The 24,601-nt window shown below is 37.8% G+C and overlaps 1 protein-coding gene across 1 annotated transcript in view; it reads left to right on the top strand.

Annotated features, from left to right (window-relative positions):
* The window catches only part of LOC121961613 (chemokine-like protein TAFA-2), a 66,873-nt gene extending 48,343 nt beyond the window's left edge, over nucleotides 1–18,530 (top strand). The window contains exons 3-5 of the mRNA XM_042511669.1: nucleotides 11,929–12,084; nucleotides 17,264–17,388; nucleotides 18,474–18,530. Of these exons, the coding sequence (XP_042367603.1) occupies nucleotides 11,929–12,084; nucleotides 17,264–17,388; nucleotides 18,474–18,503 (311 nt within the window). The 3' untranslated portion in view covers nucleotides 18,504–18,530. The remainder of the gene's footprint in view (nucleotides 1–11,928; nucleotides 12,085–17,263; nucleotides 17,389–18,473) is intronic.
* The last annotated feature ends 6,071 nt before the right edge of the window (nucleotides 18,531–24,601 follow it).

Raw genomic sequence — 24,601 nt, 5'->3', positions numbered from 1 at the left:
CCCTACCCTTTGCCTCCTTCTCCTCATTAAAATTCCTGGATGTGGCAAATGAATTTGCTGTGTTGTGAAAGCCTCTTTATTGTCAGTATACACAGACAATAAGCCATACAAACTCTGAATTCCCGAGGTCTCTAGTTTGTGTCAGTAAGGTTTTATGAGGCTGTGATTATCCAAGAGGTCACAATGGGCCATTTTATATAGTGAGGTCAAGTTTCAAAGTTTCTCACTTCAATGAAATGGCTACTTGTGGTCTAACATCATCACACATGAATAGAATTGGGCTCATTGTATCCACAAATCTTAACTTTCGACTCATATCCAATTTTAATATTCCAAGACTCTTATGGGACTCCAATATGCAGAAATATTCAAAGACTTATGATAGGCAAAAATAAATATTTTTACTTCATAAAAAAGGCATGGTTTTCCCCCAGACTGGATTAACTACCATATATTGGTGTGTCTGTAAAGGGGAAACTTGTGAGTACCCAGAAAACCCATTTTCATTCATATATTTTTGATGTGAGAGTTCAAGGGACCTCTGTGAAAATGGCCATGTTAGCTTTTCCCTCGCCAAAATTCTGCCAAGTCTGGAGCATTATTTAACCAAGTTCCTAACAAGCATGCATGAAATGGTTGGTACCAATGGATTGCTTAAGGTTGCATATCATACCAGTATCTTGATTTCTTAAGACTCAGCCCACTACAGCCTCTGAGAGACAATAATGTCGGCCGAGGATGCTGACATACCAGCAGAGTGGAAGAGGTTAAAACTAAATATACACCTGGATTTATCTTGCTCTTTAAGTGTCTTTCTTCATGCTCATTTCTCTAACTTCTTAAGTATTGCACTTGCCCTCCATATGCATATTTAATTAAACACTTGGTTCTTGTGGGAACAAATGCACCTTTCAATGAGCCAACTGAACAAAAGGTTAAAACTGTCACCACCTGCTCCTTTCTTTGTGCTATTTGTGCACATTCCCAAATCATCTTGTGGCATTAGAACTTAAATATCTTCATGATACCACTTGAGAAGTTTCCAAAGCTGCTGTAACAACTTGCTGGTTGAGAAACATTATTAGCATATTGGCTGACAGACTACCTTGATCCTGCTGCCTTATTGCTTAATGAAAGTTTGAGCAGCTCGGTTTATGTGTTGGCAGTGGGAACGATAAAGCTACTGGTAGTCAGTAATTTTATCATAGCGAATACACATAAAAAATATAGATATTGCTACTGTGAAAGGCAAACAATGGATTCCAGTACTGCTATGGCAGCACAAACTGTGTCGTCACAGCAGAGTATGCGTCATAGTAATGCTTTCTCCTGTTTTTTGTTTTCCTTGTCTGGTAAATGCTGACGTCTGTCAAACTCCAGTTGCAATTTCTAACAAAGGGTTACTATGCCATTAACAATATATTCTCGGAGCCAAGCCTGAAATATCCCTCATGACATCATCAAGTGTTATTTTCTAAGAATTGACAAAGCTCCTCCAGAGCCAGAAAGATAAACAAGTGTTTGCACAGGCTGAGTCATACTCTTTATGAGTAAACTGATACTGATGTGTAAAATTGGAGTTCCCTTTTGAGATGTTTATTCCAGTGGATATATGAAGCTGGGAAGCTTTGGATAGCGGGGATCACACCAGGTGAACTGCTGTTCATAAAAGCAGAAAAACAAAGAAGTTGCAGAACTCTGAGGACAGCAAAAGACAACTGAAAGTTCATCTGTAGACTTTGTTATCATATATCATTCAACAAAGGGTTCAAAAAGTTAGACCAATGCTCTTGCTCTTCTGTTCAATACACAAGAGATAGATATTTTGGGTTCTTAATGCTAAATTCCAGTATTTTCCGTGATCCAATATTTTCTACCACAATCATGTTTAAAGTGATCCATATCTGACATCAACGTGAATGGATCTCTGCCCTGAAATGCCTCTCATGCAACCAATTATGTCAAAAATGTTACATTTATGAGGGACAGGCATCCGGGTAAAAATTGAATGACACAGTCAGCGTTGCAAGCTTCACCCCCTGAATGGTTTGCTGCAGAGGTTGGAAAAGAGGGGACTTCCTTTCCGACAGCTGTTTCTCTGATGGCTCTCTCCAAAACAAAGGCACATGGCTAATTATTCTGCAGAATAACATCATCAGATCATCAGCATCATCATTCCTTATAATAATTAGCCATGTGCTCCTGTTTGGAAGAGTGTGTAGTTATTTCTGTGGCAATATGCATTTGTTTTTGGGGATATCGGGATGTCATACAGATTGTCTTTTGCTCTGATAGGAGATTTTTTTTTGTGTTGGAATGGCACAAGGGTGAGAAGATGAAAAAAACAAAAACAAACATAAGCTGCTAGTGCTAGTACTTCTGTAGAGAGAGAGATGTGGGTGTGTCCTGCAGAGGATTAGGAACAATTCCTCCAAACTTTAGGATCCATGGCTATGTCCCAATGTCTCTGTCGGTGAAAGGAGAAAGAAGCGTGGAGGAGTGCTACCAAGGTGGCTTCAGCTTTGTCATGTGAGGTGTTTGAAAGGACTTTCTCTCCATGCAGCATCACAGATAAAATGTCACAGCAGTAAATGGGGGAGTAATTGGACTGAAACCGCTATTTTGGAGATATGAGCCCAACTCATCTCCCTCTGCCTCATTAAAAGTGTTGTCGAGTCGTCACTAGTAAACCCAAGGAGATCAATTATGGCAACTCAGCAACATTACAAGTAGAGGCCAACCCACATGTTTCATCACTGGGTGTCCCACTGACAATACACAGCCTCAGGTAATTGGTGGTGTACAGGCAGCACTGCAGCTGGACAGGATGTCTATTTGTGAGCATGAAGTCCCGCATACCTCTCTCCTCTTTGTTGACCAATTAGATGGGAGCACGGCACTTTGATGTGCGTGGCTTTGATTGGCAGCGATCCCTACTCAAGGCGCTCATCATTTCAGCAGGAAGTGGATCAGAATAATCTCACACACATTCAATTTCTCTCTGATAGCCACCGCAGCCCCCTAATTTCCCCTGGGTGTTATTTCTGTTGCTGTAAACCTGTTATAATTCAAGGGATGAAATGAACATCCAAAAGTGGAGAAAATGTATTTCTTCCCAAAGAACAGAGGAAGAAGAAAACTAAGCCTACTCTGACAAGCAGGCCAAATTGAACTCATTTCAATAAGGAGACAAGCTGATATTCTAATGCACATTTACGCTTTCACTTCTTTAAATAACCAGTTTGTGTCAGCATAGACGGGATCATATTTACACATATCAAACATACTTTTCTACTCTCTGACAGTTATGTAAATTCAGTTTATTTTTCTCTCTGATATTTGAAAAAAGACACTTTGTGCTCTCTGGTCAGACAACGATCCTTTGCTACTGTGGATGTTTACAAAACAAACTTAAAAAATATCAATGGCCATTCTGTTCATCCTTTATTGATCAGAAGGCAGGCACAGAGGCAGAAAGGATTCAGTCCCAGGGTGACTTGCCTCACACATTGTGGGGACATCTGATTTGTTTTCATTAGCATCTTTTCTAATAGATCCATTGAGTTAGCTGCTTTCCTGTGCTTACATGAAACCTTCCAAGTTCTTCCTTTCCTTGTTTTTTGAGCCTTCTTACCCTTTCAAAGGTAAATTTAGGCTGCAATGGTGGCACAGTCATTGTCAAGTACACATCAGGACCATAGACTGTATAAAAAGATGGATGACACGTCTCCACTTCCACCCACTGTATGCAAATGAAGCCAAATTATCCCAGATACAGCCACTGCCATCTTATGCTGGTGAGGTCTTTTGGAACCAGAGTGGTATCAAGTTGTCACCTGTACATGCGTCCAACCATTCACAAGCATTGCCATTGAACGCGAGCACACCAACTGGCACACACAGCTGTCAATCATGATGTCACACTGCATTTTATAGCATCAAACAAATTAAAAGCTACACTTGAACAAACATCAGGATAAACAACATTCATGAGGTGCTAATTCGTATAATATCATATGATATGTTATGTATGCATTTCTGTAGGATATTACATGATTCACTCAATGACAGTATGTTGACCTAGTGAATCATGTTTTGAAGTGGATGGACATTGACAACGCGTCGGTATTCGATGAGTTGAGATGACCACCTCGGTAAGTGGTTTGACTGATTGGATCGTAAAAACTCCTGGTGGTCGTTTGTATTTAGCACTGTCCACTTGTGACTGGATTGCCCAAGTTACAATCTGTGAATTAACCGAACCAAAAGATGAAGTTTTCTAGAGGATAAAAGTGGATACAGAAGTGAAGGATCGGCTGAGAGAATGGGGGGAAACTGTACAGGGGGAAACTGTTGGCATTTCAGCCCTTATTTGCGATGTGTAAATGCAAAGACAACTGTAATCAGGAAAAAGGCAGGGACACATCTCAGCACAGCATGTCTCTAGACACAGTACCTTCAGATCTGATGATTATCCAAATGGGTGTCGAGAGTTCAAGGTCAACTCAGACCTTTGGATTTTCTTGTGTGATCTCTGCAGAGACATTACAGCCTTGGACTTCAATGTCCACAATGGGAAGCCACTTAGCAAGAATCAAAGCATGCAGGTTGCTAAGGGGAACTTGAACCCAAGTGGAATGAAATATATTTGATGCTTCAAAATCAAACTCAGTTTGTAGTAGAGTTTCTTCCTTTACTGTTGTAAATGTTGCACTGACCTCCATGTCTGACTTACTGTGCGTCCTGTGTTATATGCATCAAAAATTGTTGCTTGCTCTGCACCTTAGACTTTCTGCACTTTGTAATAAAAGTGACTTATATGATGCATAAGAAGCATCTTGCCAAGAAAGGAAAACGCTGCTTGCACCCTTGAGAGAGCAGTAACTAACAGTCAGAGACACTACAGGATCCCCATGGTAAACATAACAATCAATCCAATGCTCAGTAATTTACATTGAGTTTGGCTCCCTGAGTCTGATTTGTAACTGTGGCTGAAAGATGGATCCTCATCCGTCACTCCTCTAAACTGCTACTAACAAAGTAACAAACAGTTTGAGGGGAAATCATCACTATTAACATAAGGGTTCTACACCTCATTATGCAGGTTTGTACAGAGGGAATTACACTCAGTGAGCTCATCGTCAACGATCATTTCTCTGCATAAGAGCAGGTATTTTTGGCAACACAACACTGTGTATAAAGCAAAGCAATGATTACATTATCATTCTCGACAGCTTCATGAATGATACAAAGTATGCATCATTTGCAGTTGCTTCTCTGTCTCCAGAGACCAACGTATAAAAGCTTCTCAAGCAGAGTAATTTCAGTACTGCAAAGAGAAAAATGGCCCATCACTTCTCGCTGAAAGCAACTTTGGTTCAAAGGATTCACTGAAAGGAACAAAAGCCTGGTAAAAACAATACTGTCTGACAATCAGCAATAAGTGTTGAGAGTTCATGTTGGAATTTGCTCTCAAGATCTGATCGGAATATAATTCGAGCTTAATTTTTACAACATATTTTGGTTTTTTGAGGGTCTGGCCTGGTGTTTCTCAAGGGGGCACTGAGGGAACGTCGGGGGCACTAAAAGCAGTAGTTTTGAAAGGGGCTTGGGGTGTTTTTCAGGGCTTTTTATTGGCAGTTTACACCTTCACCTTCTTCTCCCTGCTCTTCCTGCTCTTTGTAAGATTTAGTTTTCGTTTACCAACCCCCGACAAAGAGCAGAGCACAGCCGCTTTTCTCAACTTTGTCTCATCCAGAGAAAGGTTTTAGTGGAGCTCTGTGTCTGTCGGACAGTTTGACAGTCTGTTTTCCTTTACATGAATTAACACTTTCCACCACAAGCTGGAGAATGAAAATTCACCATAATACAGAAAAATTAAGTGTTTATGCTTAAAATGTCCTGTAAGATGCTTATTGTTTAGCACTGGTGCCATATTACAAATTTCTGATTGGCTGTGGTTTGTGATCAAGACTGGAACATAATTGAAATTGAATGTCAAATTTCTAACAGTTGCATATTTGCGATAACACTCATAAATATAATTTTTATTCACATGGCTTTTTGTGCTCCCTGGGAAATAATGATAATGATATTCCATCTTCCCAGTTTAATAAAATCTGTTATTTGGCATTCAATGGTGTTTTTTTTTTAATGAATACTAATCAATTTTAATATTCAGGGTAGACAATTAGCCTTCATTTTAACTGATGGTGGGCAATAAGGGACGTGGATAATGGATACGGGGGCACTGGCCAAATAATGGTTTAGAACTACTGGTCTGGACTATTCCTTGGCTGGAACCAGTAACTTTATGATGTCTCTGCTGGATGCCTCCACTGAGTGATGTGTTGTTTTTATTTTTTTGGTTCTTGTACACATTAAACAAACAAGATAATGTCCTTCCACAGGGGAGAACATCATTTATGAAGGAGAGGAGGACAACAGACTTTCAGCTCCCATCTTTTATAATGTTCTGTAGTACATGTATCTTGAAAGTGGGATTTTATCTAAAAACAGCGTTTTGGACAGAGCCACTTTACTTAGCACCTTGACAATAAATCATTGGTATTGACTGTCAACTAACAGCAAGTAGTCACACAGTCACACTCACTAACGACAAAACAGGTAGAAAATGGACAAAACATTATTATGGTGATTAGACATTTAAAAGGCTACAAACTTGTTTATGGATGGAGTCTAAAAGGAACCCACAAAAGTAAGAGTTTAGACTGTTTTGTCTGAGATAGTTATATATAACGGTTATAGTGTTTAATATTGGACTTTATTTTGTATTGCACTTAGAGCAATTTACGATTTGTTAAATTATCATGTAATTGCTATAACCATTTAATTATTGTTTGTTTGTTTTGAGACTGGGCTGCATGGCCAATTAGACCTTGGGCGATAGTGTCAGCTGGCTTTGACCACAGTACATTGAGTCATAGTAAGTATTTACCAGTTGCAGGAAGAAAATGCATTGTTCATTACATGTTGTTACATGTGCAAGTTTTATATCATATTATCATATTATACAAATATTATCATATCAACATTTCAAAAGTGACGTAGTATATGAGCAGCCTTTATTCATCGGGAGGTGGAGTGGTCTAAGCTGATAAACAGCATCTTCTAAATCTCCATGTTAACTTTAAAGGTTAATATAATCAAAGTTAAAAGCTTTGAACTGAGACCTTAAAGTTCTGGTGATTGAGTTAGTTAATAAGTTAAGGTCACTTTGTCCTAAAAACCATCACTGAAATTGACTTAATGCTGACTCCAACATGTTTTTTAATGCTTTAACACTGCAATAGGCTCTCATTAAAAAGACAGCCTTATACTAGACAGGTTCTGCATTTTGACTCACTGGATGAGTGTTTCTGACAGCTCACACATCTGACGCAAACAGTGTTTTCATATTTCAAACACAATCTGTTGATGTCATCAATACAGATACGCCAGACCTTTCAACTCAGGGGAACTTTTACAAAAGGATTACTTGAGTTGCAGCAGGCTCGTGTGGAGGGGATCCAGGGGAATAGCGTCAGCCTCCACACGATGCTCTGACTATCAGAAGTGTTGCGAGCATGTGAAGCACCTGGCTGCTCACTCTGTCTATAAGATATTAAGTCTACCTGTTGTCTCCAGCAGGTTTGACCCTGAGGGTAGACAATTAAGCTGTCTTTACATCCTGTGATATTGTAAACGTATCCAGTATTTGTATTGGCAAAGGGTGTTATGATACTCTCTGTATGTGTGAAACAAACAGCACAGGAAACAATAGGCTGTGCACACAATGAAACAATAATTAAAAGAGACTGTTTTTTTCTTTTATGTCCTTGTTATTCTCTAGAAGTACCTCTTTACTCTAGTTTTGCCTGCAGGTAAAGCGATGTAACAAGCCTGAGGACTTTTGTTTGTAACTAGCTACATTAAATTCTCTTCAGATGAAAATTTCTTTTTTCCTCCTTAAACTGTAAAATCAAGTCGAAACAAAACTGTAGTAAATCATCAATTAGGGTCAGGTTCTGTTTTTCAAACATCCTTGATGCATTTTTTCTTTCCTTTTGACAAATATTTAATCTGGAAATGTTCAATAAATCCATGTTACTGAATGTGGATTTTAGTTTCTTTCATAATCTGAAACATCAATTAAAATGACTTATTGTGACCTCCAGGATAATCAGAGCATCATAAAACTTTACAGCCACAAACTAGAGACCTCTGCAATTCAGGGGATATATGGCTTTGGTGTATTGAAAATAAGAGGGTTTATTTGCAGTTTCCATAGGGAAGTGCACGTCATCCAGTCACTTAAAAACTTAACTCTTACAGAAATTTCCAAATGTCAGTGTTTTGACTTTGATACCAAATTACAGCATTCTGTGGTGTTTCTCAATGATTAATGACCACTTTTTATTAATCTTGAGTGTTGAAAAATGCTTACATTTAGCACTCCATGCAATCTAAACCTGAATAGTTGAAGTCTGATTGGGCCCCTAATGAAAACAGTGTTTATTAAATATTAATGACTAGAAAAACTCAACACATGGTGCTAAGATGCACCTCAAATAAATCTGCCAGTTCCCAGCTTTCAGAAAATGGATACTACATCTATGTGGTGTATACTGTTGACCTGCCACCTTCCCCTAAAGATTCCCCGTCCTCCCTAAAAAGACACAAATTGAGTCTAAAGAGTGTCTCAGAGGCTTAAATATTACTGTAATTTGATTTATAGTTGAAGAAATATGACAAAAGCAAGCATTTGCTGGCCATTTACAAAGTGGTTCACTGTAGGCAACTAAATTAATAAAAATAACGGTTAGCGTTTGTTCCATACAATTTCCGGTTGCAGGTAATGCATTTCTAACATTTTTCAAGAATGGATACTTTTATTTATTTATGGTGTATTCACGTTTTTTTTTTGGATAAAAACAGTTGAGTCACATGGGAAACATGGAGAGAAAAGGAAACAATATGCAACAAAGGTCACCTGCCAGAATCAGGCTCGGGAAGTTGCAGTTATATTGTGTATTTCTTATCCACCAGGCCACCCGGATGTCCTTGAATCCTGTTATTTAAATTTCATGGCATCATCCTTGTCTTATGAAACTTTGAAAGACGCAAATCTACAAAACACAACCACAGCAGCGGCATGTCCAGGGCCAGAGGGATCTCCTCTGTCACAGCGGCAGCGCAGCAGGTTTAAAGCTGGTTTGCAGGACAGAGTGATTCCCGAGTGAAATGCTTTTCTCCGTATCTGCTGGCAGAGGAAGCTGAGTAGGCATCCAAGTAGAACTCCAAATCCAGTCAGAAAAACCTCAGCCTCTCAGTGTGAAACATGTCCTTTAGAGAGAGATACTGGCAGCACTTCTCTTACATCTAAAGCAGCTCTGCTTGCTGCGTGTTTGTCTTTCATATCTTTTCGTGTTCGGGCCGGAGCATGAGTAAGCATCCCGCTACTTTTGGGCGACTACCTGAATTATTTTTGATGTATGGGGACAGACGGGGGGTGAGGGGGGGGGGGGGGGGGTTGTTAGAGTAGACATGCTATCAAAAGTTGAGTGCATAATCAAAGTAGAACTTCCCTTTCCTGTCTCCCTGACTTTTTGCTTTTAAATTTGACTTTGTCCTTTTCTGCCTGCTGTCCGCTTATATATTCTAGCAGCAGCCATCAGTGAAATGTTTGATGCTATGGAATCACAGACAGCAGGTAACTGAAACAGCGTAGAAGGAGGGAAACATATGGTGTGAGGAATATTACACTCCCACTTAATTTTTAATGTAAAAGCAGTGTTTTCTGAGTTCTAAATAAAAAAGAGGTAACAGGCAAATCTCTGAGGTATAGTGATGCTCAACAGTTGCAGAGCATCTTTGTCAGATTTAATATCATTCAGGCTCAGCAGAGCAGCTGACTCCATCACTGTTAGTCTCAGTAGTTGCTTGTTACAGCAGCTGGAAAGTGCTGCTGTCCGCCGATATAACACGCTGAAGTGAAAACGTAATTAACTGGGTTTGGTCGAGGCGCGACAGTATAGACAGTTAGGTCCAGTTTCACGCAATCATTTCAGAATTACTGTTTACTGCAGCAGCAGTGAGTATCTCAGCAGAAGGACACCTCAAGAAAATGTCACATGCAATTAAAAGAGAATGGAGCAGCTCAGGCTCTAAATAATTCAGACAATGGAGCGTGATCTGGAAATTGGCTCCAAATACTGCAGCGCTGCACTTTCCTCTTCACATATCTGAATTTTTTTTTTTTAAAGACTGCTGCCTGTTGTGGGAAATGTGGAACAGTATCAGTTCCAATCATTACCATCCCATACGTGAGTTATTATTTATTTAAAGGTACCTTTAATTCTTCAATTACATGGATGAGGATGAAAATAATGTTCTTAATGATGTTTGCAATGCCAGATCCTGATTGGTTACCGCAACTACACCACTTAAAGCTCCTGTTAAAAGGATTAAATGGACTTAAAGGGACAATCCATCAATTTCACGTAAGGATAGGCTTACTCGCCACAGAGAGTACTACTCTGCATGTGAAAACAGTTGTACAGTGTCTTTGGTGGCTTTGCAGGGAGCTCTCTAAAGTCTGAGAAAATAACCCTGATGATGTCATCAGGAGCTTAAAGTTGCCCGGCTTAGTTTTCTTTTAAACAAACAAAAGTTATATTTACATCTGTGCCTGAATAAGAACAAAAAAAGGCGCCAGTACCCTAATTCAGCCGCTGCATGACACCATCATCATATGTGTCATGGATATATTTTTGTTTGCATTTCATGACATACAACATGTTTTACCTATTTCTAAATCTTTTGTAAGATTTAGGAGGATTTAGTGGCACAAGAGCCAAATTATCAACAGAGGTCTCTATTTCTCCAAAACAAATGGTGATTTAAACCAGTACAAACACAGAATAAAGCAGGTTAACGTGAAAATTCTGTGTTTTTCTGATGCGGTCTGGCCGAAAAAACCTAGTACCTGCTAATGTGTGCTCACCTTCTTATCAAATAACTTCAGATCCAGATGTTCAGGAGGTTGATAACAGGAGTTGAATTATCTGTAGAGGTCTCTTCTTCTCCAAAACAAACAGACCAGGCGATTAAAACCTGTAAAAACAGAGAATAAAGCAGTTAAAGATTAAAAAAGGGTTATTCCAACACTGCTCTTCCCAGAAGGACTGCTAATGCGAAACTGTCAAAATGCCTATCGCCAAAAGGGGAAATGTTATATGGACAGACAGTCACTGACAATCCTAATGTATGGCTACAACTGTTAAGTTGTTATCTTGGTTATACAAACAATAATGCATTTGTCACAGGCCTCTTGATGCTGTACAAATACAGATAATGACACTGTCTGCTTGAATGCAGTGAAACAAATAAAAACTTATATGCATATGGCCCTTTGTAGAGACAGTATTTGATTTGTCTGGTCTGAGCTACTGCAGAAACATGGCAGTGCAACATGACACGCCACTGATCTTTCAGTTTACAAGGCACGTGTACTACTACTCAGCCTGTGAAAACACTTGCATGTTTTGTTTAATAAGTCAAAGAAGTCGAACAATGACGCCTGATGTCATCATGCTCAGAGTACAAAAACTGAGTTACACAGTCGAAACGTATCAATGAAACCAGCATCCACCTTCAAAATCTTTAGGCCACTCAAACAAAATGATGAAGTGAAAAGTGAAAATTGAACCCTCTGTAAAAAAAAAGGGCCCTTTTTCAAAAATAGGTAGACTCTCACTGGTATTTTTTTCATTATTGAGACAGATAAGACTGATGCAGAAGACAATAGAGACCAAAGAGAGATAATCTTTAGGGACTCAGTCAAAGACCGCCACTGTGGGTGTGTAGCTAAGGACTGTTGAACTGAATCGTCACTGATTATTCCTTCCTTCCTGTTGTTTTTTCCAGCAGTGCACCATGTCCGAACAGGCACCTGTGAGGTTGTGGCATTGCATCGCTGCTGCAACAAGAACAAAATCGAGGAGCGCTCACAAACTGTGAAGTGCTCCTGCTTTCCCGGGCAAGTGGCCGGCACCACCAGAGCTGCCCCGTCCTGTGTAGATGGTATGCTCCGGCTGAATATTTCATGGGCCATCTTCTTTTCTTTCTTTTTTTTGCTGATATGCCTTTCCACAAATCTTGGGAATTAGTTTTGCTGAGATCATCGATAAGTGTTCCAGCACACACTAACTCACTTATATTTAATTTCTTCTACAAGATGCTGTCAGGGGGGATATATAGATTAAAATAATCTGTTTGAGATCATTTATAAATGTCACACTGTTGTTTTAGCAGATTACAACTGCGGGGGAAATTTGGTAAATACATAATTACAGATTGGATTTAATCCAGATAGGGACATTTCATGATGAACACTCCAGACACAAAGATCTTTTCACGCTGTATGAGGAGGGGACTGGTGAAAACTGCATATGATAATTTCACCACTTATATTCAATTTTATAAACTCAAGTAACATTTAAAAAATCCTTTACATCCTTTGATGTGGCTTTTTAATTAACCTGTTGAATTTTTTCTTCATTGTTTGGTCTACAAATTGTCAGATGCATGAAAGTATTCAACCCTCACCTGTCCTAACCCTTTGAAACCTGACTAAATTCTTTGATTTCTTTGAAAAAATATGGGAACTTTAACTTTAAGAGACATGACTCAAAAATGATCTGGAAATTAGTGAAGAGTTTAAAAAATTAAAAAACAAAAAATTCAAAAAACAACTAAAAAAAAAAAACAAGACTGCGAGTGATGCTTTTAATACATATATACATACAAACATAATTATAAATATTATTTTTGGAATATTTTTCTACTAAATAAATTTCTCATAATCCTCCCCCCTTTGTAAAACAAAATTTTTAGGTCATTTTCTTGTCACATTTTACTAATTTCTCGCAATTTGTGGGATATTTCTTGCCAAGTTGGTAACTGCCCTTTCCCCTCCATGCTTTTTTGAAAAATCAAACCAGTTCACTCAGGTTTCAAAGGGTTAAATGCTCTGCAAAAGTAGGTGCTGGAAGTGCAATGAAAAACGCTTTCTTTCTGTTATAGAGCAAGAACACTTAGATGTGTATAGCACATTTATCAAATTTATCGTTAGTGAAAAACATTTCTGTATCCCCGACTCAAGATCATACTCAAGGGTACTGTAGTCCCATTTCATGGGACATTTAATACAATACTCTATAAACAATGTTGCTATAAACACACTATTGCACCTCACAACAGTAAAACATATAGAAAGTTTGAGTTTAACACTCAAATTAAACTCATCATTCAAGCCCAAACGTTCAAGTGCCTCAAGTCAATTGATCCTTAACATTTTTCGAACCTAACTTTTGGTCCAGATCTCCTCTATGCTGCTTATATAGTCAATATCCTGGAATCTGAGCAAAGAGACAGGATGTGGATACTCATTAAAATGACTTTAGATAAGACAATTAAACTGTTTAACCTTACATTAGTCTTTATGTTCACCAATTTTAATAAATAATAGTAATTTTGCAATCAATTATATAAAATCAAGCCTGTCTTTTTCTATTTCTCCCTTGAAAGGTTTCATTTGCCAAACATAATTTTGTGTATGATAATGTACATGTATGAACTAGAGTATGAGTAGTATCAGTGGTAATACTGATTCAAGTAATACTGCAGTGGAATAGGAAATACTCCAGCAGTGATAAAAGTATTTGTAGAGACAGTTTTAGTACTTTTGGCTACCATTATCCTGTTTAATGCTGTGACATAACAGACTGATGTCACTTTGTAATGTTTAACTGTAGTCGTAGTATTAACAGTGAATACAGTCTGGTAAATCCAGGTCATAACAAAAAGGCGCTGAGGTTTTTTTGTGTTTTATTAAATCACCTATAAAAAGAGGGGGAAACTACCTACTGCCTGACAGTAAAGCCAGTGCCCCAGAGGGCTTCTTAGCATGCTAATGTGTCAGACCGCCGACTCAGCTCAAGTGGCTGCTTCACTTTGGTCTGAAAAGCGCGGGTTTCTGGCTAAACTCTGGACCCAATCGTGTTTGACCTATTCCTTGACATTTTAGTATTGACATTTTCTGCAAATTAGAGCTGTGAGCCACTGGCCTCAGTTTAAAGCTCCACGGGTGATCCCACAAAAAAAAAAAATGTTCAGCACTTAACCTTTTAATTATTCTTTCTTCTACAACCAGGGATTACCTTTAGCTCCACTCTGTGTGAGACAATCTCCTCTTTATACGAAGACAAATGAACCTCCGGACAACTGAGGAGACGAATAGATTTGAATGTGTAATTCAGAGAGGTACAGGAGCCAAAAAAAACAAAAAAATCCTGCAAAAGTCACTCAATTCAGTTTCTCAAAACGTGTCTTGATTGCAAGGTAGTAACGCCAACCTGAGAAAATACTCTGTTGCATCGAAAATGCAGGACTAAATACTAAATACTAAAGTAAAAGTAACTAAGTATAATCAGGAAAATGTACTTAAGTATTAAAAGTACTCAATTAAGAAATATATATATATAAAAAAAACATTATTAAGGTCTGTGCATAATGTTTGTTTTTGTTTATTTTTAATCCTGTTAATCACAGATTCGTGTCTTTCAGAGGCAGTAAGCTGTGTTTTAAAGCTAAATTGATGATACTGGTATCGTATGAAATTAGAAGACAGACATATCATACTTACATCTCATTAATGGTAAATTTTGGCAATGAGAAAACAGCATGCCAATTTCACAGGGTCCCCCTGACCTCTGAACTCAGGTTATCTGTATACAAATTTTTTTTTTTTTTTTTTTTTTTTGGGGGGGGGGGGGCATGAGTCTCCCCTTTACAGACATTCCCACTTTATGCTCATCCCATGTAGTTTTTTGCTGTCGTTTGATTCTTGATCAATACGATCTGATAAGAATTGCTTTACCTTGTCACTATGGACTTCAAACAGTTTTGACATGAAAATAATGGAACTGTAAACATGTGATTAAATATTAGGATTAATTGCAATTAAAATAATCATTTCACAGCCCACGTTCAAACTGTTTTATACGTAACCTGATTTGCTGCTGATGACAAAAACTACAATTATATCACCAATCTGTGTGAGGTACAACAGGGTTAAAGACAAAGAAGGAATTTACCCTGAGCATCAGTAAAATCTTTGTTAGGTCACATGTCGACAGTCAATCAGAGCTGCAAGTTTGGTTTCCAAATATGCACTTAACAGCAGAATTACGACTCGTTATCTGCTATAGTTTGAGCTAACTGATGTCAGAACTATACATTGGCCACACTCCAGAGACACTCAGCCACAGCACTGTAATCTTCAATCCTGGCACATGATTGCAATTAAGACATTTTAACTTCTGATTATAAGAAAACGCCTTGATTATTCAACATGTTTTTGTAAAACATATAAAAGATAATATAGCGATGTGTGAAGCTCAGCCCTTACTGATCATAAATGGATATGAGCTCAAGGTCAAAGCAAAAATTTGTAGGCATATTTAACAGCTACACTAAGGAAAATGACATAAATAAAAGCATAAATCTAATTTCTGCTCCCAGATGTTTTCAGCCTGAGCTGCTCTCTTGTTTTTAAAGCATCATTAACTGTTAAGTGAAACGTATCCCATGCACTATGTGTATGTTTTGTTATCAATACTCCCATTTCATTTCATGAGAAACCTTTGTGGCTTTTTAATAGCTGCTGCTACACAACCACCATCTGCTTGCAGTTGACCTGATGCACGTTTTACACCGCACTGCTGCTATAACCATGGCTGTGTGGTGCAAATTGATTCCCTCACGTCATAAAGTATCCATTCTATGCAATTTACTCTAGTGAGGCTCCGGTGTTATGGGTGGATTATAATAACAGTCCTCTTCATTAGGAAAAAAACACTAATGCTGGTGGAGGGGGATGTGGAACGTAGATAATGACCTCTGTAATACGCCAAATTTAAATTATGTCTTGTACAATGGAGTAGCAGAAGCTTAATGCTCTCTTTTATGGAGGCATCTCAGTGAAGCTGGATGTTTTCCCGTCAGATGATCTCTTTCCAGTTCCCCATCTTCAACACATGGATATGACAAGGCTCCCAACACCTTGTGTGCTTGAATACTCAAAATAGATTTAGCGAGTGTTGCTAGTCAAAAAGCAAAGCTTACATCATTTACCTGAGACAGCTGTCAAAATTTGACAGCATTGTTGAGACACATCTATGAAGATTTATTTGGTATTTCAGGAACCGCTTCGTTTCAGGCTCATAATGTTATAGATGTGAGCTTAAAACACAAATTATCTCCTAAAGTTAAGAAAAAATGAAAAATACCTAATTTTGATTTCACGAAGGAAGCAACAAAACAGTGGGGAAAAATAAGATGTGTGCAAATATTATCATCATAAATGCGAGGATAATATTTAAAGTAATGTTTATCTAATGGAAGATTTACACAGTTGACAACATGCGGCAACCTCCTACACCGGTGACACTCAACTTACAGCCCAAATCTGGCCCCCATTTCCTAATTCACAATACTACTGAAGTGATTAACACTGGGAATCATTTTTTGTACTTTTAGTATACATAAGGTGCCACAGTGTATAAAGCAACATCTAAATAGAGCTTGTTCATCAAAAAAAGTGCCAGTAGAGGGTCCCCCACATCCCCCAATAAAGGTCCTAGCTGCATTCCTAATATCCGAAAATCTAAGCAATGTCTTAGAATCTGAGAAATGTCCTAAAATCCGAGAAATGTCCTAAAATCTGAGAAATGTCCTAAAAAAACTTTAAAAAATCCTAAAATTACAGAATATCCTAAAATTACAAATTACAGATTACTAGTTACCCTGTTAAAATGTAGGTAATGTAACATTTTATCACTTTTTTAAATTACTAAACCATAAAAAAATGTTTTAAACAGGGCAATAAAGCTTAAAAAAAAATCAAATTTTCAGTGGGGATGGGTGCATGCTTTACAAGTTTTGTAAACTGAATTTAGTCCATAAATGTGTTATTGTGACAGCAATTGTCGTACAAATTCATCAGAAATTTTTAGTTTAATATAAATATTAGTTTAATATAAAATACAACTTTTTAATTTATTGTTTTAATTTATTTTCGTTTTTAATATTGTTTTTATATGGGGGAAAAATGTCACCTTTTTTTTAAACACTGGTATGACATTTAAAAAAAACATATGTTTTTGACTGTTTGATGTTTGACTTCTACATTTGTTTACAGCCTCGATAGTGGAGCAGAAGTGGTGGTGTCAGATGCATCCGTGCCTTGATGGGGAGGAATGCAAAGTTCTTCCTGATCTGAAGGGCTGGAGCTGTGCTACAGGGAACAAGATCAAAACTACTAAGGTACATTTAAATAAAAACAGATGTTAATAACTTTTTCAATGCTATAATTTAAGTTACTTTAACAGTTTATTGTTGTGCACTTCGCAACATTTTATGTATTATATTAAATATTTGTTAATGTTTAATATTTGGCTTGGAAACTGTAACATTATTAAGATGGTGATTATAAAATTGCAACTGATGATTATAATAACTCAAATTGTTAATAAATGGTATGTAGTGCATCTTTAAATATTACAACTTTATAATGGCCACCAAGTCAATGTGACAGATGCACAACACAGTGTTTATTAACCATTTAACATTATTACAAAACAAAATACATTATATTATAACTTAGAATTAGTAAATACTGTTACTTATCATGTAGTTGTTTGTAAACAGTAAAATAACTATTTAATAAGCCTAACTATCAACTAAGCATGTATTAATAACAGTTATTATAAAGTGTCACCAAAAAAAAAAAAAGGGACATTCGTGATACCATGTTCGAACCTGTTGAATCTGACCTCGCACACCTTCAACTCCTCAAAGTCAACCGCTGTGGCTTCTGTAACAATCTTCCTCCCTGCCTTTACCTAAAAACAGCTAATGTTTGTAGTCGCTGCTCGGGTCCCCGGGGGCCTGTAATCAATGAGCTGCCATGTCTCCTTAGCACTTTCAGCCCACTTTGAGCACCCAAACTGGCCAATTACTCACTCCAATTACCTGCTTTTAACGTTGTAACATGATGCGTGTATCCTTCACTGTGTTATGACGACCCGTAGACTTCAGTTCTGCCTCTCTCCATGTACTTAATTATTTAAACTGGCCGCACCACACCTGCCTGGAGCCGGGAGCCTGGAGCCTGGGGCTATTGATTCGGGGACTTGTCGGGACCTCAAAGTGGGATATATATATATATATATATATATATATATATATATATATATATATATATATTTTCTTTTCTTTGACTGGTCTGACCAAGTTTAGAGAAAAGATTTTGGTAATTTTGACAACTATTGGATATTGATAAGTATTTTAAAGTATGAAAATTAACGTATTTTTTCTTGCTGTCTTCTTTAACGTGGATGCCTGGAAAGATTTCCGCTGACAGAGACCAGCTCTGGTAACGTCAGATGCTTCACAGTGCAGTCCAGGTAATAAATCTGTTTTTCTATTTGAAGGCTTCACGTCCAAATAAAAAAATACAGAGAAATTCCCAACAGGGATCATTAATGTGTCTCATTATTACTTCATAGCACAGAAAGAACGTACGCATGTAATTTACTACAAAGTGTCACTCCTCATTGTCATTAAAACAGACAAGGCAAATTGTATTATTAACCACATTTCCCAGAAGTGTAACTCCACCAGAGAGGAGAGCAAGAGGAGGTGTATGATCCACAAAGACGACAACAACCTGTTCAAAGCATCAGCATTACCCAGCGGATTTATCTCACGCACCTTTGAACTCAGCGAGAGAAACAAGTTTCTTAAGTTTCAAATCTTCCTGCAGGCCGCTTGAAGCAACGGGGGGTCGGGCTTTCTTGTTCAGCTCTGCAGAGCGTTTGGGAAAACAGCTACAACATAAACACTGTACCTCCAGCTATACTGACCTCTATTGCTCTGTATCATAAATGCATTCATACACACTGGAGACACCTTGAGAATTCACACTGTAAACAAAGCAGTGACTGGCTACTACAAATCCCACGACTCAGCAGGGAATACAGTGTGTCAGCGCGGAGGAAATCTCAGAGTGATGAACAGGGTCTGACAGGTAGAGATGTTGAGCTGTTAAAATCTGTGCATTTACAGTCGCTCTTTAAACTGGGAATTTTGGAATGTAAACAGTGAGGATGTAATCATGTGGGAAAATAATCCAATCACTGTTTTTAAGACTGTTTTTTACTATTTTTTAAAGTTCCTCATTACTTGTATTATTCATGACTTTACACAACTCAGTCCTTGACGAGACATTTGTAAATTTATCTTGGAGATTTCTCTGTCACACATATTTGATGAACGATCTCTATCCAGTCATCAGTCAAGGAAGATTTTTCTGCAATTACAGGTTGCAGTATTTTATTTTTATTGATTTATTTATTTTGCATGCTGACAGCAGGATTTCCATAAAGGTTCTATCTTCAGAGTTTCGTCACTAGCTAGACATTAAATAAGTAAAGAGCATTAAATCTAACAGTATGAGGTGTTGAATATCTCTTGTAAAGTCTGGTGTGAACTCTTCCAACAAGTGATCAAAAAAAAAAGGGCCAGCAAAATATGCTGAAGATTTGCATTATTCATCTGACATTGCCTCGAACAATCAGAATTATAGTAGCAGTTCTGTGAAGCCTCCGCAAAGCTCACAAAAAGTGTTATCTCTCTCTGCCACACAAGGTGCAAAGTTTCCTATAGTGTAACTTTACTGTGACTGTTCAGTGACTGAAAATACGCTTTGCCCGGAGGGTGTTTAAAGCAGATTCAGGTTTTCATGTCATAGAAACAGGTGAAAATAAGATACTTTATGTTTTCTGCCACTACTATCTTATGTTCTCCTTCATGTTAATGACGAGCCCCGCGGCATTTTGCCTACAAAGTTCCCTTAAAAACAGTCAAAGTAACACTGTACAAGTGAGATACCTGAGGTGAAACATAGTTTTTTTACGCACTGATCACCAGTTTGCCTTCACAACATTTCTTCTTTCAGACCCATGAAAAGAAAACATCCAAAAGGCCCATTTTAGTGTTTATTTTTAATCAGCTTCTGTTCTGGAAATTAATGCAATAAACTAACTAACATAATGCCTGATTTGCAACATTACAATTAAGAAAACTTCTAACACAAAATATAATTATCGTAATATAAATAATCAGCTAAGGAAGTTTCATGATGATATCTATTAGTTAAAATGTTTACTCTATTCATTCTTTTTATTTTTGGTCTAAAAATTAAAGGAATTTTATTTTTTTCCTCATTCTCCACTCCACAGAAACCTCCACTTCAGTAACACTTACAGACAACAAGTCAGAATGAATTATCTGGACACTATTAACACTTCAAGGCCGCAATTCAGGGTAACTGGACTGTTGTTGAGAGAAAACTCTTAATGAAAGGTCCAGTGTGTACGATTTAGTATATTTACAGAAATAGAATATGATATAATGAGTATATTTTCTTTCCTGTTAAATCACCTAAAAAATAAGAATTGTTGTGTTTTCGTTACCTAAGAATGAGCCGTTTGTATCTATATAGGGGGCAGGTTCTCATCTACGAGACTGCCATGGCACTTACAGAAACCCAAAATGAACAAAGCAAACGCTGGCTCTAGGGCCAATGTAGTGGGAAGTCCTTCTGAAACGAGAGCATCAGGCAAACCTTTTTTTTTAACCACGGGACTGCTTTATTCTGTGTTTTGATATGTAGTGCATCTATCACTACATATCACAACTTTATAATAGCCGCCGGTTGAAATCACCAGGTTTGTTTGTTTTGGGAAGGAAGAGACCTCTGCTGAAAATTAGATTCTCAGTACAACCTCCTGAACATCTGGACTTTAAGTTATCGGAAAAAGAAAAGGTGAGCACACATTAGCATGTGCTAGGCTAATGCCCGTCTCCAACATGCCTAAAATCATTGGAAAAAACACTGATTTTAATGTGAAACTTCTTTATTCAGTGTTTTTACCTATTTTAATCACCTGGTCAGTTTGTTTTGGAGAGAAAGAGACCTCTGCAGACAGTTTGGTTCCTGGCAAAAACCTCCTGAACAATGAACACTTGAAATATTCTGAGAGAAATTTCAGCTGGTTGCAATCTGCAATCCTCAGCAAAAGATACCAATAAATCCCCCAATATCTCCTCAGCTCTTACCAACGGGCCTTTGATGGCCTCTTAATTGTAGAGTATGGCCACACGCAAGAAGCCATTAGTAAGTGCTTTACAGTGACAATATTCAGCTAATATTCATGCTGAGAAACAAGCAATAGTGTATCGTGTACCAATATAAAGTGTTACCATAGTCACTATAGGTTTTGATTTGTGGAGGTCGTTACCCAGTGGGCCTGACAGTGACACTTAATTTGTGTAAAGGTGAATCTGCAGTGTCTCTGCTTTCTGTTTTTGCTGATTTTACAGGCCGATTCTCACATAAAAATCCTGCCTAATGCAGCTTTAAAATTGCCATACTATGAAAATCCCAGCCTCACTAGTCACAACACAAAACATATTGCTGAGAAGGACACTGCGGTGTGCCAATTACACGGCTGAATTACACAAACACAAGCCCATGCACCTGCTGTGTTAAATCTTTCAGCCAACCTTACTTCAGGCACTAAATGGAAATGAATCCTTTGCCAGTTAAATTAGCACTTGTCAGCCACCAATTAAACGAACGCAACACCCACTGAAGACTTAGTTTTCCTCTCAGTATTTTTAGCATTGTTGGAGACAGTCACTCAAATACTGTTAATGATTTCCCCCCTCCTGAAGTGAGGCGCGGAGTATAGATCCATCTCTGAAGACATTTTCTCTTCTGACAAGAAGCAGCGCTGCTCTTTGTCTTTTCGGCGTGGAATTATTCTCAAATTAGTACCACATTAATCACAGTGACAGCTGAGAATGTAAATGACTCTGTAAAGGGAAGAATTTATTACAGCCGGTACGGAGAACGGCAAAGTGCTGCCACAACCTAAATTTATGGAAACTCTTTACCCTGTGTTTGATATGATTATGCAGGTTTTCTTGTCAAGTGATGGCCTGATGGTTTTTGGATTGTTTTGCTTTTCTGCATAATTGAGGATGATTTATATGACACTGTGCAGTGCGGCGCTGCTGGTCCACTGTGTTCTGTGTCAAACAACTCATTTGTGAATTAATCTAACCAGGCTGTCAGCACTGTGTGCTTCCTATCAAAAGTTCAGCATCGATAATGGAGCCTTACAAGTTCGACGACGGCTTCCCTCAGTCCATCAAACCTACGTGGCAGCTGCCAGACGGTTGAAATCGATAGCGGACATCGTTATGAAGGTTGTTATGTTATGTTCCTCGAGAGTCTTTTCCAGAATGTACTTTTGGAGGAGCAGAGGAGCTGCCAGTCAGCCACTGGGCCTCATGACAGGCAATTTAATCTCAAGGAGAATGGAGGTCTTCAGAGTATCTGACAGCATCGAACTAGGGGAGAGAAAACCTCAGTGCGGAGCACAAACCCAACTCACCAGCATCAGTCATCCTGAATACTGCCCACCACTCTAATGGAGAGATCGATGTACTGATACATGAGGCCAATATGAGTCTTTTATGAGGTACTGCGGTGATACTGAATCTGAAAGAATTCCACAACTTGACCTTTACACTTGACTGTTGTCTTTCACACTGTCAGAAGGACAACACCACACAGACTGGGTACAGGTGGTGCTAGAGGTCGAACCGATTTATCGGTTTGGTCAATAAACTGCTGTGTGATAGTCAGTGGTGGAATGCTACTCAGAAAATTTACTCAAGTACTGCACTTAAATACAAATTTGAGATACTTGGTTTACGCTTAAGCATTTTCTTTTCGTGTCACCTTACACTTTTAACTCACTAGACTTCATGAGGAAATACTGTTCTTTTAACTTCACTACATTTGTCTGAATGCTTTAGTTACTTTACAGATGAAACTTTTTTGCAAAAAAAAGGAAGTTAATAAAATATTAAGTTTTGGATGAATTTAATTACTACCAAGTACAGCTGCTATGACGAGTTGATTAATCCATCAGTCGATTGACAGAAAATTAACAATTTTGATAAACACTTAAATCTTTGTCTATTTTAGAGTATTTCTTCTCCATTGTTTGGGGGGATTATTTTCTTCTTTTTTTTAAAAAAAAAAAAAAGTTTATTGGGGTGTTTTTTAGTTCTTCTTAAAATCATGTTTAGGTTTTTTTATTTTTTAAATAATTTTTAGTTTTTCAAATGTTTTTCTATTTCTGGTAAATCCTCCAAGAATTTGGGGTGTTTTTCCCCCTTTTGTGAGTTTTTAAGATTTTTTTTCTTTTTTAAAATTTTTAGTTCTTTGGGTGTTTTGTTTGTTTTTTTTTATTTTCTGCATTTGATGCTTTTACTTCATTCTTACTTACTATTACTTCAGTAAAATTTTAAATGCAGGACTTTAGCTTGTAAATAAAATACAGGGTGGTATTAGTGATTTTACTTAAGTAAAAAATCTACATACTTCTTCCATCACTGGTGATATTGTGATAAGTTTTCATTTTAACATATATTTACATGATTTTTTTTTTGGCTGGCCAGCACTATAAAGGCTACTTTTTACTCACTTTACATATGAAAAAAAGATACATCCATTTCAAGCAAACAGGCTTGTACATGATTTTATTGATATTCTTTTTCACCTGTTTTGGGATAGCTAAGATTATGTTTTCCCCTGCTAGCATCATGCACTCATCATGTCAGATCAACTTTACACACAAGATCTTTAATAGAGAGATTGTCATATTTGCAAAGCATTCCTGCTCCCAATGAGACAGACACCTCTGATTTTAGCTACCCCGTGGCCTTAACTGTAGCACCACTGCATGATAAACGGCTGCTTAGCCTCTACAAAAGGAAAAATTGTGAGCATGTAGTTTGTTTCATCCAACTCATCTACAGTATAAAGCCTCTTAAGGCCTCTAGCAGGGGTTTAAGAACTTTAGCCTTATTTTTCATATGAATATAATGAGCTTTCTCACATTGGAAACATTAAAAATAAACTGCAAGACTAAAAAGAGTCTTCAGTGTTGAATAATGCATCTGATATTGTAGCTGTTATGCCAACAGCTTTAACATGTCAATCAGTGTGGGCAGGAGTCTAATGTCTTTTTCCTCGGATCTTCTGTTGACAAAGTTGAGCTTTATTACCGTAGGTCGTGCCCTTTTCTTTCCCTGCTCAGTCGTGTTATCAGTCTCTGTTTATGTCAAGTGCTCTGCTTCTTTGTGTTACATCACTCTGATAGAGAGAAGCAGGCATTTATGTACAATTTAGATGAAAACGATGTGAAGTACCATTCAAACACACAAATATATTCAGTGATGCTTGTGGAGGTGACTTTCTTAGATGGAATTTTGATGTTAGCACTTCTCTGATGGCTCTGATTTCATTTTAACACATTTTCTTTCTGTCCCAGGTGAACCAACAGCTCTGGTCTTTGTCGGATCATCAAAAGAGATGTAGTGCAAAAGGACCTTT

The sequence above is a fragment of the Plectropomus leopardus genome, chromosome 22 (genome assembly GCF_008729295.1).
Source record: "Plectropomus leopardus isolate mb chromosome 22, YSFRI_Pleo_2.0, whole genome shotgun sequence".
In the NCBI taxonomy this organism is placed as follows: Eukaryota; Metazoa; Chordata; class Actinopteri; order Perciformes; family Serranidae; genus Plectropomus; species Plectropomus leopardus.
Note: the sequence above shows the minus strand (reverse complement) of the source record. Positions and strands in the feature narration are given on the sequence as shown.